At 37.6% G+C, this 17927-nt stretch overlaps 1 protein-coding gene across 1 annotated transcript in view; it reads left to right on the top strand.

Annotated features, from left to right (window-relative positions):
• LOC100357850 (steroid receptor RNA activator 1-like) overlaps positions 1-17927 on the top strand; it is a 181170-nt gene that overhangs the window by 20331 nt on the left and 142912 nt on the right. Inside the window, exon 2 of the mRNA XM_089301784.1 lies at positions 17424-17540. Coding sequence (XP_089157910.1) covers positions 17424-17540 — 117 coding nt within the window. The remainder of the gene's footprint in view (positions 1-17423; positions 17541-17927) is intronic.

A 17927-nucleotide genomic window follows, 5' to 3' on the forward strand; every position in this document is an offset into this window, starting at 1 on the left:
CAACTCTTGTTTATGGCATCAGTAATCACCCTAGGCTCTTGTCATGAGCTGCCAAGGCTATGGAAGCCTTTTGAGTTCACCGACTCAAATCATGTTTAGACAAGGTCGTAGTCAAAGTGGAAGTTCTCTCCTCCCTTCAGAGAAAGGCACCTCCCTCTTTGATGACCTGTTCTTTCCACTGGGATCTCACTCGCGGAGATCTTTCATTTAGGTGTTTTTTTTTTTTTTTTTTTTTTTTTTTCCAGAGTGTCTTGGCTTTCCTTGCCTGAAATACTCTCATGGGCTTTTCAGCTGGATCCGCATGCCTTAAGGGCTGATTCTGATGCCAGAGTGCTGTTTAGGACATCTGCCATTCTATGGGTCTGCTGTGTATCTCACTTCCCATGTTGGATCGTTCTCTCCCTTTTTTATTCTATCAGCTAGTATTTGCAGACACTATTCTTGTTTATGTGATCCCTTTGGCACTTAGTCTTATCATTATGATCAATTGTGAACAGAAATTGATCACTGGGACTAGTGAGATGGCATTGGTACATGCCACCTCGATGGGATTGAATTGGAATTCCCTGGTATGTTTCTAACTCTACCGTTTGAGGTAAGTCAGCTTGAGCATGTCCCGAATTGCACATCTCTTCCCTCTCTTATTCCCACTCTTATATTTATTTATTTATTTATTTTTAGTTTTCACCCACTCTTATATTTAACAATGATCACTTTTCAGTTAAGTTTCAACACTTAAGAATAACTGTGTATTGATTACAGTATTCAACCAAAAGTATTAATTAGGACAAACATAAAAAATACTAAGAGGGATAACGTATTAAGTTGTTCATCAACAGTCAGGGCAAGGGCTGATCAAGTCACCATTTCTCATAGTGTTCATTTCACTTTAACAGGTTTCCTTTTTGGTGCTCAGTTAGTTGTCACTGATCAGGGAGAACACATGATATTTGTCCCTTTGGGACTGGCTTATTTCACTCAGCATAATGTTTTCCAAATTCCTAACAGGGATCACTTATCAGTTAAAATTTAAACACCTAAGAAGAACTGTGTGTCAATTACAGAGTTCAACCAATAGTACTAGAACAAAACAAATACTTTTCCTCAATGGAAGATACAAAGGCTATAAGCAATCATTGATTGTCAAAATGTCTGTTACACTCCAGTACATTACGTTTCAGGTACTCTGTTAGTCCCCTCGGATCAGGGAATACATATGATATTTGTCTTTTTGGGACTGGCTCATTTCACTAAGTATAATGGTTTCCAGTTGTAAGCATCTTGCTGCAAAGACAGGATTTCATTTTTTTTTTTATAGCTGAGTACTACTCTATTGTGTATAAATACCATAAGTTCTTTATCCAGTCAACAGTTGATGGACATCTGATTTGATTTCTTATTTTTGCTATTCTGAGTTGTTTTGCAATGAATATGGGGGTAGAGAACACTTTCATGTGTTGATTTCTTTTGGTTTAGTTAAATTCCCAGGAGAGGCATAGCTGGATCATAAGGTAGATATATATTCAGATTCCTGCACAATGTCTCCCACAGTGGTTGCATCAGTTTATATTCCAGCAACAGTGGATTAAGGTTCCTTTTCCCTACACGCTCACCAGCCCTTGTCATTTGTTGATTTCTGTATGACAGCCATTCTAACTGGAGTAAGGTGAAACCTCATTGTGGCTTTGATTTGCATTTCCATGATTGCTGATGATCCTGAGCATTTTCTCAAGTGTCTGTTCACCATTTTAATTTTCTTTCTTGTATAAGCCTGTTTAAGTCATTAGCCCATTTCTTTTTTATTTATTTATTTGACAGATAGAGTTAGACTGTGTGAGAGAGAGAGAGACAGAGAGAAAGGTCTTCCTTTTTCCATTGATTCACCCCCCAAATGGCTGCTATGGCCCGGAGCTATGCTGATCCAAAGCCAAGAGCCAGGTGCTTCCTCCTGGTCTCCCATGCAGGTGCAGGGCCCAAACACTTGGGCCATCCTCCACTACCCTCCCAGGCCACAGCACAGAGCTGGACTGGAAGAAGAGCAACCATGACAGAATCCGGTGCCCATATGGGATGCGGGCTCTGCAGGTGGAGGATTAACCAAGTAAGCCGCAGCACTGGCCCCTGCCCATTTCTTAACTATGTTGTTTAGTTGTTGAATTTCTTGAGTTTTTTATAGATACTAGATATTAACACTTTATAAGTTGAGTAGCTTGCAAATATTTCCCCCCATTCTGTCAGTTATCTCTTAACTTTGCTGAGTGTTTCTTTTGCAGTTCAGAAACTTCTCAGCTTGATGTAATCCCAGCTGTCAATTTTGGCTTTGATTGTGCTTCTGGTGTCTTTTCAAAGAAGCCTTTGCCTATACCAATATCTTGCAGAGTTTTCCCAGTATTCCTCAGTGATCTGATTGTATTAGCTTGTAGATTTAGGGCTTTGATCTGTTTTGAGTGGATATTTGTGTAAAATGTAAGGTAGGGTTCTAGTTCATACTTACACATGTGAAGATCCAGTTTCCCCAGCACCATTTGTTAGAGAATGTACTTGCTGCAATGTTTGATTTTAGCTCCTTGGTCAAAGATAAGTTAGTTGTAGATGTGTGGATTGAGTTCTGGAATTTCTATTCTGTTCTATTTGTTTGCAAGTCTGTTTTGAATCAAGTACCAGGCTGATTTGCTTATAACTGCCCTGTAGTATGTCTTGAAATCAGGTATTGTGATGCTTCCAGCTTTGTTTTTGTTGTATTTGCTTTAGAAATTCAGGGTCTCTTGTGTTTCTATATGAATTTTAGCATCATTTTTTCTAGATCTGCAAAGAACATCATTGGTATTTTGAATGGGATCTCATTGAATCTGTAAATTGCTTTTTGCAGTACAAACATTTTGATGATATTATTTCTACCAATCCATGAATATGGAAGATTTTTTTCCTTTTTTTAATGTCTTCTTCTACTTCTTTCTTTAGTGTTTTGTAATTTTCCTCATAAAGATCTTTGACATCCTTGGTTAAATTTATTCCAAGGTGTTTGATTCTTTTTGAAGCTATCGTGAATGGGACTGATCCTAAATGTTCTTTCTCAGCCATGACATTGTCTGTGTATACAAAGATTATTGTTTTTTGTTAAAGATTTATTTTATTTATTTGGAAGAGTTAGAGAGAGAGGTGGAGACAGAGAGAGAGGTCATCCATCCACTGGTTCACTTTCCAGATGGCCACAATGGCTGGAGCTGTGCTGATCTGAAGCCAGGAACTTCTTCCAGGTCCAGGAGGGTGCAGGGGCCCAAGGACTTGGGCCATCTTCCACTGCTTTCCCAGGCCACAGCAGAGAGCTGGATCAGAAGAGGAGTAGCCGGGACTAGAACCGGTGCCCATATGGGATGTCAGCACTGCAGGCGGTGGCTTTACCCACTATGCCACATCTCCAGCCCGAGGCTATTGATTTTTATGTGTTGATTTTATATCCTGCCACTTGACCAAACTCATTTATGAGTTCCAATAGTCTCTCAGTGGAGTCTTTTGGATCCCCTATATATAGGATCATGCCACATGCAAGTAGAGAAATTTTGAGTTCCTTATTTCCAATTTGTATCCCTTTGATTTCTTTTTCTTGCCTAATGGCTCTGGTTAAAAATTCCAGTTTTATATTAAATAGTATTCCACCTAAGATCTGGAACCAGACAAGGATGCCAACTCTCACGATTGCTATTAATATGGTTGAGTTTTTAAAAGTTATGGATTAAAATCATGAATTCTGGGGCCACAGCATCCAGGGCTGGACCTGGCCAAAGCCAGGAATCTGGGAGTCCATTTGGCTATCCCAAGTGGGTTACAGGAACCCAAGTCCTCAGTCCATCTTCTGACTTTTTTCCAAGAGAAGTTAGTGCAGTAGCCGGAACTTGATTTGGCCCTCGCATTGAATGCCAACATCGCAGGTGGAAGCTTAACTCCTTGTACCACAATGCTGGCCCAAGTAATTTCCTTTTATATTTGTAATGTTTTAAGTGTATGAACAGTTTGAAGATAGAATAGAATTTTTGCATCCTAACCATTTTACTTTACAAATAAGCTCACAGTTTTGAAAGATAATACTTTTCTGTTAAGTATATTTCACAATCATAGGCCACTTTTCAAAAACATAAACTTTCAGCACTGTAACTTCTTTAAAAGTGCACCAGCTTCAGCAATCTTTCCAAAGACCTTGCTGATAAAATAATAATATTAGCTGTCATTTGAATAGTGGTAATGAAACATTTTTTGTATAATTCATTTTATTTGATTCTCTCAGCAAATCTGCAAGGTGTCTGTTGATTTTACTGTTCCTGTCTCATTAGTGCAAAATGAGATTAGCTCAGTTAAGTGGTTTTTGAAATATGTATAAGTAGGAGACAATTTAGGAAAGACTTCTGACTTCAAAAGTTATGTTGTTATCAGCACACTTTGACATCCTTCTATAAAGAGTGTGGTCACTAGCATGAAGGAAGAAAATTTCTTCTAGCATTTGATCTTTATGAATATTTCTGGAAACAAAGTGTGTCCTGAGATTTCCTTATCTGAGGTTGTACTTGATTACAAGCCACAATTATGTGAATGGGTTTTGATGTCATTTGAGTAATAAATAATTAATATCTAATGATGTGACATGTTGGGGGTTAATGGATTATTATTTTGAAGATGTGTTTCTGTATGAACATATTCATAATTTAACTATGTATTTTGTTTTCAATGAAAAGATAAAAATACTGAAATATACCGAATTATATATTTTTAAAAGCTATACAATATTCCATCATTCAGATATAAAGATGTATCTAAAAGATAACAACTATTCACTAAGCATGTAATGTGTCCTACAAACTTGAATTGAAGCAACAAACAACATAGCTGATCACCATATAATCATTCTGTTGGTTGGAGAGACACTCACAAAGTAAATAAGGAAATAACATTTCAAATAATGATGATCACATTAGTGGAGAAGGTTTCTGTTGCAGTCTATTGGTTTTCATTGGATTTTGTGTTTTTATTTTATTTTTTATTATTTTAAAATATTCATTTACTTGAAAGGCAGAGTATGTGTGTGTGTGTGTGTGTGTGTGTGTGTTAGAGAGAAAGAGAGAGGGAGGGAGGGAGGGAGGGAGAGGGAGAGGGAGAGAAAGGGTGAGAGAGAATCTTCCATCTGCTGGTTCACTCTTCTAATGGTCCTAATAGCCAGGAGGACTGGGCCAGGCTGAAGCCATGAGCTTCATCCGGGTCTCCCACATGGGAAACAAGGGTTCAAGCACTAGGGCCATCTTCTGCTTATTCCCCTGGCACATTAGCAGGGAGCCAGATTAGAAGTGGTGTAGAAATGGTGTAGATTAGAAATGGGTAGAAATAGACTCATACTGGCATTCATATGGAATGCCAGATATCATAGGTAGTGGCTTAACCAACTGTGCCGCAACAGTGGCCCATGGATTTTGTTTTCTAAATGAACATTTTGAGAAACTTGCCCCAATCCTCACTTACTCAACTTGATACCCATTTCGGTGTTGGGAATTAACCCAGCATGCGGCACATGCACTGTATTCTTTGCTCCAGAGAGGGGTTCAGATGGGGAGGCAGTCTATGGTGTTATAGCATGGCTTGTATGGTAGGTGTTATGGATTAAATTATGTCGCCTCACAAAAAGCTATGTAAAAGCCCATATCTAAGCACCTCAGAATTTGACATTACTTGCAAGTAGGGTCTTTGCAGAGATAAACATTTTAAAATGAATTCATCAGGGGAAGCCCTAAACCAGCAAAACAATTATCCTTACATATGGGAAACTGGGATGCAGAGACCAATACACACACGACAGAAAACTGATGGGGAGACACGCAGGGAGAACACCATGTGTGAATCTGCATGGTGGAGTATTGTGTCTTCAGGACAAAAAATGCCTGGGAGTGCCAGGAGGCAGGTGGGGAGGCGAGGGCAGGACATTCTCTAAAATTTTCAGACAGAGCATAGCCCTGCTGACACACTCATTTTTGACATCTGGTTTCCAAAACTGTACGGCCATAGTCTCTATTACCCTTTCAGTGTTACAAGAGAGGGAGAGCACCACAAAGAGCTCACGGTGACTGTTAGTCAAGTGGAAGGAATCACCATCAAGAAGATGTGGCATTATATTTTATCACGACTGAAATTCTAGTGGGACTGGAGCTCTAGAATAACTTTAAAGTTTACTTTTTAGAAATTTCACAGGCTATGCCTTTTTCAGAGCTATCATGAAAGTCCAGTTAAGACTGAATAGAGTAAAGTGTAGGAGGATAAGTTCCATGTTTCTTAAAAATCCTTTATTATACAGCATTTAAAAGATATGATTGTGTGCTTATTTCCCTTACACTTATTTTTTTCTAGAATATTTTATTTACTTTAATGGCAGCCTGATATATATCTATATCTATCTATATATTGATATATCTATATATAGATGTATATATAGAGAGACTGAGTGCTCTTCCATTTACTGTAATGACCAGGGTTGTATAGTTGGCTGAGCCAAAGCCAGGAGCCAGGAACTTGATTCTGGTCTCCCACATTGGTGGCAGAAGCACAAGTACTTGTGTCATCTTCCACTGCTTTACCAGGTGCATTAACCGGGAGCTGTATCAGAAATGGAGCAGCTGGAACTCAAACTGGTGCTCATATGGGGTGCTAGCTTCACACAGAGTGAATAATACCAGTCCCTTTTTGCACTTAAGTTTTAATTGTTGTCTCTGTAGGACAAATTGTTTTTATATATAATGAATAGCTTTAAAAACTTTGTTGTGAAAGATCAGTATTAAGCCAGAATGTTTGTATGTATAATGCAATGCCATTGAAAGTAGGCACAATGTTGAATAGCAGATATCTTGAACTTACTTCTCTTGCTTAAGCGAAACTTTAAAACCATTCATTTGTAACTTCCAAGTTTTTACTCCCCAGACCCAGGAAACTGCATTTCACTGCTAAATGTGGCTATTTTGGATTCCTCATCTAAGTGCATTCAAGCACTAGTCTTTCTGTGACTAGTATATTTCATTTACCGTCATCAGTGTGATCATATTGTTACATATTGTAAAACTTGTCTTTTTAACACTGAGGAGTTTTCCATTGTATGTATATTTTACACTTTTATTAGCCATTCATCTGCTAGGGGGAATTTAGATTGTTTCACATCTTGGTTTTTACAAAACAGTGCTGAAATGAATGTAGGATTGTTAATATCTGGGACAGGTATTGCCCTTTAGTGGGTTAAGCCTCCTCCTGCAATGCTTGCATTACCTGTGGGCACCAATTGAATCCCAGCAACTCCAATTCCAATTCAGCTCCTTGCTAATGTAGTTTGGAAGGCTACTGAAGATGACACATTTGCTTGGACCCCTGCCACTCACATGGAGAGCTGGCTGGAGTTCCAGGCTTGTGTCTTTGGCCTGGCCCAGTCCAACTCCAGCTGTTGTGGCCATCTGCAGTGTGAACCAGCAAATAGAAATCCTTTCTCTGTATCTCCCTCTTTCTGGAACTCTGCCTTCTAAATAAAAATAAATAAATCTTTAAGTAAGATTGCTAATATCTCTTCAAGATCTTGATTCCAATTATTTTGGATAAATACCTAGAAGAAAGATTGCTGAATCATATAGGAGTTCTATTTTTAATATTTTGTGAGAACTTCCTTACTGGTTTCTATAGTAACTGAATCATTTTTCATCCCTACAAAGAGTATGTGAGGGTTTGAATTTCTCCACCACCTCAAAAATCAGTTGTTTCTATGCACTAACAATGAACTCTCTGAAAACAATATTAGGAATATAATCTCATTTCCAATATCACCAAAATAAATACAATTCTTAGAAGTTAACTTTATGTAAATCTTGTCTACGAAAAGCTATGAGATTCTGATTAAAAAGACACAAAAAGGGGAAGGTACCTGTGTTCCTCTATTGAAAGACTGCATATTGAACCCACCATGCCACAATGGGTGGCTTCTAAGAGGAAAGTAGATTCACAGATGGCTGAATAGGGACAGGGAGTGTTGATTTCTACCAGGGAAAGATAACAAAAGAGAGTAGAGAAAGTGTATTCCCACTGGAGAGTAGGAGAGAAGATTGCTGTTGTAATTCTACAGAAAGAAGAGAGATGTTTAGCAGAATGGAAAATGCAGACACAGAGCAGTGAGTGGGAACCACCCGTGACTCCTGTGCCAGGGAATGAAGGAGATGCCAGATTCTGAGAGTGAGGTGAGAACAGAATAGAGCAGCCAGTGCCACTGATGATATTGCCTGATGGAGAGATTTGTGAACCACACTGACTTTGTTTCCAGCCTGGAGTCCTCGCGTGGGGCAGAGTACCCATGTAGTCCAGTGAAAAGCACATTTATTTCTCATCCTCACACAAGGGTGTGCAGTGCCCGGCAGGAGAGAATACCATCTTAGCACCAGTAGAGACTGCAGAGGCTCTCAGGAACATGGAGCCAGGGGATTTTGCCAGAGGAAAAAACCCACATTCCTTAGTGACTTTGAATCTGGCTAGGAGGGTTGACAGGAGGCTGGAAACTGAAATAATGGGAATGAAGAATTCAATATGTCAAGGAGAAAACACAATGGGAAGCCCCAATAATAGACTTGGCAAGGTGAAGAAAGAATATCCAATCTAGAAGACAAATCATTAGAAAATATCAATCAAGCGAAAAAGAAACTATTGGAAAAAAACTGAAAATAGTGTTTGAGATTTATGGAATACCATAAAATGATCTAACATACATTTCTTAGGAGTTCATAAATATATCTCTACTGAATTCTACCAGACTTTTAAAGAACTAATTCCAGTTCTTTTCAAGCTATTCAAAACAATTGAAAGGGAAGGAATCATCTCAGATTCCTTCTATGAAGACAGAATCACCTTAATTCCTAAGCCAGAGAAATATCCAACAGAGAAAGAGAACTATATACCAATATCCATAATGAACAGAGATGCAGAAATCCTCAACAAAATATTAGCTAATCCAACAACATATCAGAAAGATCATTCACCTGACCAAGTGGGATTTATCCCTGTAATGCAGAGATGGTACAACACTTGCTAATTAATAAATGCGATATATCATGTTAGCAAACTGAAAAACAAAAACCAGACGGTTATTTTAATAGATGCAGAGCAAGCATTTGAAAAAATACAGCACCCTTTCCTGATGGAAATCTTAAGACAATTTCATACAGAAGAAATATTCTTCAACACAATAAAGGCAATTATGACAGACCCATGGCCAGTATGCTATTGAATGTGGAAATGCTGGAATCATTCCCCTTAAGATCTGGAACCAGACAAAGATGCCCATCTCATCATTTCTATTTCATAAAGTCCTGGAAGTTTTAGCCAGAACTTTTAGGCAACAAACATTAATCAAAGGATACAAATTGGAAATGAGTAAATCAAACTTTCCTGATTTTCAGGTGACATTATTCTATATATAGAAGATCCAAAATACTCCAAAGAGAGACTATTGGAATACATAAAAGCATGGCAGGATAGAAAATGAACCTGGAAAAATCAATAGCCTTTTTATACACATACAATAACATAGCCAAGAAATAAGTTTTAAGATCAGTCAAATTCACAATAGCTCCAAAAAGAATCCAGTACCTTGGAATAAATTTAACCAAGGGTGTCAAAATATTCTATGATGAAAATTATAAAACACTAATGAAAGAAATATAATAAAATATTTAAAAATGGAAAAGTCTAATATGTTCATGGATTGGAAGAATCAACATCATCAAAATGTCCATACTACCAAAAGCAATTTACAGATTCAATGTGATGCCAATCAAAATATCAATCACATTCTTTACAGATCTAGAAAAAATTATGCTGAAATTCATTTGGAAACACAAGAGACCCTGAATAGCTAAAGTAATTACCATAAAAACAAAGGCAGAGGCAGATTTCAAGACATACTCCAGTGCAGTTACAATCATAACAGTTTGGTAGTGGCCCAAACCATACTTATAGTCAAATGGGACATAATAGAAAAATCAATCCATGCATCTAAAATGAAGTTATCTTTGACAGCAGAACAAAATTAATCCCTGGAGCAAGGACATTCTCTAAAAAATAGTGCAAGAGAAATTGGATCTCCATATGTAGAAGTATAAAACTAGATTCCTACCTTACACATACACAAAAATCCACTCAAATACCTAAATCTACAAACCAATGCCTTTAGATCATTAGAGAACATTGGGAAAACTCTGAAAGACATTGGCATAGACAAAGGCTTCTTGGAAAAGGCCCCAGAAGCACAGATAATCAAAGCCAAAATTTACAGCTGGGATTACATCAAGCTGAGAAGCTTCTGCACTGCCAAACAAGCACTCAACAAAGTTAAGTGGCAACTAAAAGAATGGGAGAAAATATTTACAAACTATGCAACAGATAAAGGGTTAAGAATCCATGAAGAGGTCAAGAAATTCAACAACAAAACATCCAACCCAGTTAATAACTATGTAAAGAACTAGAACAGGCATTTTTCAAGAAAAGATTTCCAAGTGGCCAATAGACTCTTGAGAAACTGCTCAGGATCACTAGCCATCAGGAAAATGCAAATCAAAACCATAATGAGGTTTCACTTTACTCCAGTTAGAATGACTGTCATACAAAAATCAACAAATGACAAATGCTGGCCAGGATGTGGGGAAAATGGTCCCCTGGTCTCCTGTTTGTGGAATCTAAACTGGTGTATCCACTGTGGAAGAAGGTTTGGAGATACCTCAGAAATTTTAATACAGACTTTCTATATGACCCAGCCATCCCACTCCTGGGAATTTAATCAAACCACAAGAAATCAGCACATGAAAGAGTTCTCCATCTCCATATTCACTGCAACACCATTTACAATAGATACAACGTGATATCCCACAAGTACTGACTAGATGAGACTTTGTGGTATATATACACTATGGAATACTACTCATCTATAAAAAAGTTAAATCCTATTTTTTGCAACAAGATGGTCACAACTGGAAACCATTATATTAAGTGAAATAAACCAGTCCCCAAAAGACAGCTATGATATGTTTTACCTGATCTGAGGTAGCTAATAGAGTACCTTAAATGTAATGTATTGGAGTGAAATAGAGATTCTGAGAATCAATGATTGCTTATAGCCCTTGGCTCTTTCATTGAGGAATATTGTTTTTGTTTGTTTGTTTGCTTTCCTTTTTCTCTTCATAGTGTTTGTGGAGCTTTTTTTTTCTTAAATTAGGGTTAACTATATGATAATTAAGAATAGCAAAAATTAAGATAATCGAAAGTGAATCTTGATGTGAATGGAAGGGGAGAGGGAGTGGGAAAGGGGAGGGTTGTGGGTGGGAGGGACGGTATGGGGGGGGAAGCCATTGTAATCCATAAATCGTACTTTGGAAATTTATATTCATTAAATAAAAGTTAAAAAAAAAAGAATAGCAAAAATTGATCTTTGTAAAAATTAAGAGTGAAAATTTGAGAGGGAGTGAGGGAAGGTTGGAGCATGGGTGGGAGGAGAGTTGGGGAGGGGAGTATCACTATGTTCCTAAATCTATAAATATGAAATACATAAAATTTGTATAACTTAAATAAAGTTAAAAAAAGAAAGTATGGAGATTCCTCAGAAATCTAAAAATGGATCTACCATGTAACTCAGCCATCCCACTCCTGGGAATTTATCCAAAGGAAAAGGAAAAGGAAATGAAATCAGTATCCAGAGTTGATATTTATACCACAATGTTGAGGCAGTTCAATTCACAATAGCTAAGATATGTAATCAACCCAAATGTCCATCAACTGATGTCTTGATAAAGAAAAAATATATATTTTATATACACACACACACACACACACATACACACACACACGCACATGCAGACACACACACACACTATGGAATACTACTCAGCCATAACAAAAGAAAGGAATCCTTGGGCCAGCACCTTGGCTCATTTGGTTAATCCTCTGCCTGTGGTGCCCGCATACTATATAGGTGCCAGGTTCTAGTCCCGGTTGCTCCTCTTCCAGTCCAACTCTCTGCTGTGGCCTGGGAGGGCAGTGGAGGATGGCCCAAGTGCTTGGGCCTCTGCACTCATATGGCAGACCAGGAGGAAGCACGTGGCTCCTGGCTTCGGATTGGCACAGAGCCGGCTGTAGCGGGCATTTGGGGAGTGAACCAACAGAAGGAAGACCTTTCTCTCTGTCTCTCTCTCTCATTGTCTATGACTCTACCTGTCAAACAAAAAAAAAGAAAGGAATCCTGTCTTTTGCAACAAAATGGATGCAACTGGAAACCATTATGCTTAGTGAAATAAAGTGATTCCCAAAAAGACAAATGTTAGGTTTTCTGTGATATTTGGAAGCTAATGTGAAATAAAAAATATAGAGGAATGAAATGATCACTTCTGTGCAATTTTTCCCTACATTTTACTTGTTGAATATTATGATTTAGTGGCAAATTAAGCCTGTGAATATAGAGTGGATTTAAGTCTTTGCAATAATGTGAAGATAGGGGAGGGAGAAATGGGGGTTTGTGTAAGTAGGGGAGTGAGGGATGTCTTGTTGTCTTTTTAGAACTGTACCTGCTGGTGCCGTGGCTCAATAGGCTAATCCTCCGCCTAGCAGTGCCGGCACACCGGGTTCTAGTCCCAGTCAGGGCGCTGGATTCTGTCCCTGTTGCCCCTCTTCTAGGCCAGCTCTCGGCTATAGCCCGGGAGCGCAGTGGAGGATGGCCCAAATGCTTGGGCCCTGCACCCCTTGGGAGACCAGGAGAAGCACCTGGTTCCTGCCTTTGTATCAGCGCAGTGTGCCGGCCACGGCAGCCACTGGAGGGTGAACCAATGGCAAAGGAAGACCTTTCTCTCTGTCTATCTCTCTCTCACTGTCCACTCTGCCTGTTAAAAAAAAAAAGAACTGCACCTAAATAATGTGTAAAATCTGTTTTGTTAATGTCAATAATTTTTTAAATTATCATTTAATTGTCATTATCCAAGGTGACCTACAGGTTCAATGCAAAATATCAAGATATCAACTGAAATATAAAAATATTTAAAGAAAGATAAAAAAGGAACTCTACAATTCATATAAAACTATAAAAGAGCATGAACAGTGAATTCAATTATGAGAATGAGAAACAAATCTGGAGGCTTTACCCTTCCTGATTTCAAAATATGTACAAAGCTATCATGAAACATAGCAAACAAAACATTGTGTTACTTGCATTAAGATAAACATATAAGACCATCAGAATAGAATAGAGAACCTAGAATTTAGTTATCATAAGTATATAATCAAATAATCTTTAATAGGAATGTCAAGTTTAAGCATTGTCTCATCAACAAATGCATTAGAAAAACCAGATAGCCACATGCAAAAGGGTAAAATTGAATCTTTGTTTTACACTGAGCGAAAAAACCTAAATGGATTAAAAACTTAAGCACAAAAACTGAAATAAAAAATTGTAGAAGGAAACAGGAAAATTTTCATGACATTCTTGACAGTGGTTTCATGGATATATCATAAAAAGGACAGGCAAAACAACAACTAAAATAGGTGAGGTGGACTAAAATTGAGAATTGCACAAACAAGGGAGCAGTTAACAGAGTGAATAGGCAATCTATGGAATGAGAAAAATACTTTCAAACCATATATCTAATAATGGGCTCATCTTGAAAATATGTAAGGAGTTATACAACTCAGTAGCAAAAAAAATCAATAATCCAATTAAAAACTGGGCTAAGGACTTGGATAGACATTTTTCCAAAGAAGAAAAACAAATGGCCAACAACTTTATGAAGAAATGCTTAATATGATTATTCATTAGGGAAATGCAAATGAAAGCTACAATGAGATATAACCTCAACTCTTAGAATGGCCTATATTATATATAAATAATTATATTATTAATTATATATAAATTATATACATGTAAATAACTGGAAGCATGTGGGTCAAGTTATTCAATCTTTGGACTTACTTTATACCCCAGGAAATTCATGGTAGAAAGGAATTCTTATTCACATTTGACAATATCATATATTGCATTTTATGATTTATTACCTTCTTTGTTGTTTTGCAATTCTGATATAATATATTGAGCAACAATACTAGACATAATTTAGAATGTAACATATAACAGAACGTACCTTCTATGAGCAATAATTCAACTCCCAACTAGAGGGCCCAAGAAGATTAGAATAAAGAAGAGCAGATGTGGTATCAAGCAAGAAGGCTGGGAGGGTGGAGAAAGCCTGTCTACATTAGTCTGTGGGTATTCTCTTGAGGAGCATAATCACAGCTTAGGTTCACTGAGGGTGTTCAGCTTAGTTATGTCAAGTGGCATGTTGTGGAGTTATTCTTCCCCATAGCTGCACTTTGAATAAAATTTACTGTTAAATTGATAAAACCAAAACAATATAAGAAAAAACCATGAAAGGTCCCTGGGCTCTTGCCTTTCACTGTCTTCTTCATGGAAGTGGAGTGGGTGACCTCACTAATGAATCTGGGATTTAAATGTACTTTCTTTTTCTTTCTTTTTATTTCAAGAACCATCATCCTGCAGCTGAACAGATCATATTCATTTGTTCAAGATGTTAAGGGACATATGGAGGTCTGCAGTGGTCCTGTACTACCCATTTCTAGGCTGATAAATCTGGGTAATTATGCAGGCAATGTTAAGGAAAACTTTCACCAGTGCACATAAACCAAGATCTTTCATTTTCAATTTTTACATTTTCAATTTTGAATTAATTTGTTCATGAATTCACTAAAATATATTATTATTCTAGGAGTCCCTCAATCTTCAACAAATATAATGGGGGAAAAAGCAGAATAAGGGAAAAGGCTGACAGATAGGAACACAGGGGTTATTAAAGATAAAGTGACTTCCTGTTTTGACTTTTGATTACTTTGTTTGCTCTTATGATTGTCTGTGGTACTATATAGCATTAATTCTCCTTTAGAGTCTTGAAATTTCTATCAAACTTTCAGTGGAGTCAAACTGTACCTTATGAGCAAACATAAATTTTCTGGTTCTTGTTGCACAATTATTATCCTAATAATGCAGCACAAATCTGTATCTCAGTTCCTTTTTGTAGAATTTGCTAATTTTGAAGCCCTATCTGTGTTCCCTTTTCTGTCCCTTCTCTGAGTCTCCTCTTCTGTGACTGAAATATATTTTACAGTAGCTTTCTGATAAAGGGTACATGGTAGAAAAATATTTTGAGACCTTCTAAATCTGATATTTCATTTTTAATACATTCATACTATACTGGTATTATAGTTAAAGTTGTGAATTATAGCTATGTAAAAAGTTTTTTAGCATCAGCATTGTGGAATGCCTGGTTAAGCTGCTGCTTACAGTACTGGCATCCTGTATCAGAGTTCCTGCTACTGTGCCTTTCATTCAGCTTCCTGCTAATACGTCTGGGAGAGCAGCAGCAGATGACCCAATTACTTGGACTGCTCCCACCAATGTGGGAGAACAAGTTGTTCGTAGCTCACTGGTTTTGGCCTGGCTCAGACATGGTTGTTAGCCACTATTTGCAGAATGAACCAGTGGGTGGAAGATCTCTCTGTGTCTGTTTGTCTCTCTCTCATTCTATCACTCTACCTTTCAAACAAATAATACATCTTTTAAAAAATTTATTTTGCTCAGCATGTTCATGCTTTTCTCTCAATATTTGTACATTTGTTTTACTCTGTAATTTGTACTGGAAATGTTTCCTAAATATAGGAGATGATTTTTAGTTCCTCAGGCTGTATAAAACCTGATTGCACATTCTATTTTAGAGCTGTCTTTGGTGACTCATTTAGCCAAGGGATAAAAAGTTCTATATTATTTTCTCTTACAAATACCAATTCTCTGGAGAGTATCTCCTGCTTAGCAGGCAAATCCCAGGCTCTAAGTTGTAGGAGCTGAGCGTGGGGGAAGAAGGCACTTGTCTCACCTTGACTACATTTCCACTTCTCCCACATTGCACCTCCTTCCTGTCTCCTCTCCCCAGACTGTTCCTGGTGTCCCCTGGTGAAGAAACCCCCTGCTGTCGTTCTCCAGAGTAACTGATATGTTGTGGGAGACACAAACAGCTTACTGTTGAAAAACAAATGGGTGCTACAGTTATCATCACACACAATTTAATAATCTGATATTTTGCTCTCTCATTCACTGCTCTCCTTACCAGTGTATTTAAGTCCTTCCATTATTATTGTCTTTTCAGATTTTGATCTTCTAAGTCAGTTATTTGTTTTTCTACTTTACATATTATAAAATATATTGATCTATCACATCTAGTCTAATTTTCTGCCCTTTGCTTTTCTTTATTGTATGTTAAAGAACATGTAGAAGGAAGAAAGGAAACTTTCAGCTTTAACCTGTTTTCCATGATGATTTTTCAGTTCCCATATATCAAGTCATTTACCACTCCTAGTACTAGTACTTAAGAATCTCACTAGATTAGGCGAGCGGTCCACTTTCTGAACAAGAGCCAGTGTAGTGGAAAGGATTGGAAACCTGTGGTTATAGCGTGACAGAGATGTTAATGATGGATGACTTTCTCAAATTTGTGTCTACATTGAAATCTCTTCTGCACTAATGATAAGTTAAGCATTTTGGTAAAATTTCAAAACCTTTAAGTATTATTTTTCTTTATCCCCAAACAGCAATACTATTAATATAACTTGATTAAGAGAATCATCTCAGTGATAATTATTCACAAAATGCCCAATCTTATAGAGTTAGGTTCTGAAGGTGGAGGTAGCCATTAAACAATAGTCAGGATGGACAAATAAATCAGATAGTGTATTATCAATTGAGTTTTCTGGCTAAAAAGAAAATGCTTATCAGAGTGAGCGAATCAGGAGCTCTGAGGAGGAGCAATTTTAAATAGATGGGCCTGAAAAAAAAAAAAAAACAGATGGGCGTGGTTTCATAAAGAGGGCGTTATTTTAGCACAGCCTCAAAGGAAATAGGAATTAGTCGTGGTGATTTCTGGAGAGGAGTCTTTTAAACAGAGAGAGCGACCCTGATATAGACATGGCAGCACTGAAGAGTTGTGGGAGACTCATGAATTTGACATGTTGAGACAAGATACAGTGAATACCAGGAGTGGAAATAGCTTAGGACAGTTGCAGAGTTAAGATTGGGCATTAGTGGGGGGGAGGGAGAGGGAACTCTGGAGAAAATTTTCTGGCCATTAAACTTAATAAAGTTTTCTCTTACCTCCCTATTATGTAAAATCTCAGTGATTTTGGTAGCTGATTAAATGTGGGCTTATTTCATGAATTTTATGTATATCTAATACTAGGCTTTGCATTGCATACAACATGGTCTTTAGCAGGTCTGTGCAGTTGGGTGAGATACTTTAACAGTATCCTTCTGCCTCTTGTGTTACCACTAGACTGGAGAGAGCAGGGTCAAGATCAAGGAGAACTTTAAGCATGCTATCACCCTAACTCCGATGGGAGATGATGGGCACTCAGCCCAGAGTGAAGGAGATGGGAGCCGAAGAAATGTGGTTGGACTCTGAAGATGCAGTTTTGCATCGATCTGTCATTTAGTGACTCATTCAAAATGGACTTTTTGTGTATTCTGAAGAGTGTATCTCACAACTTATTTGAAACTTAGGTAGGGATACAACTGTGCTGCAACAGTTTTGTGAACATTGTTTACAAGCAGTGTAGAAATATCCTCTCATTGACTAGAGCAATTTGAGTAATCCATTGTTAATAATATAAATGTTGATTTGGTCAAGTGTAACTGAGAACTTCATTTCAAATGTCTGAAAATTTCAAATCAAACACAAGACATCCAAATATCACCACTGACAGAAAGTGCATTACCTAGTGAGGGCTCCAAAGTGCCTGATGAGCCGACAATTAAGTGTTATACAGCTGAGGCAAGT

Source organism: Oryctolagus cuniculus, chromosome 8, assembly GCF_051225735.1.
Source record: "Oryctolagus cuniculus isolate XC-2025 breed Fujian yellow rabbit chromosome 8, ASM5122573v1, whole genome shotgun sequence".
Taxonomy (NCBI): domain Eukaryota; kingdom Metazoa; phylum Chordata; class Mammalia; order Lagomorpha; family Leporidae; genus Oryctolagus; species Oryctolagus cuniculus.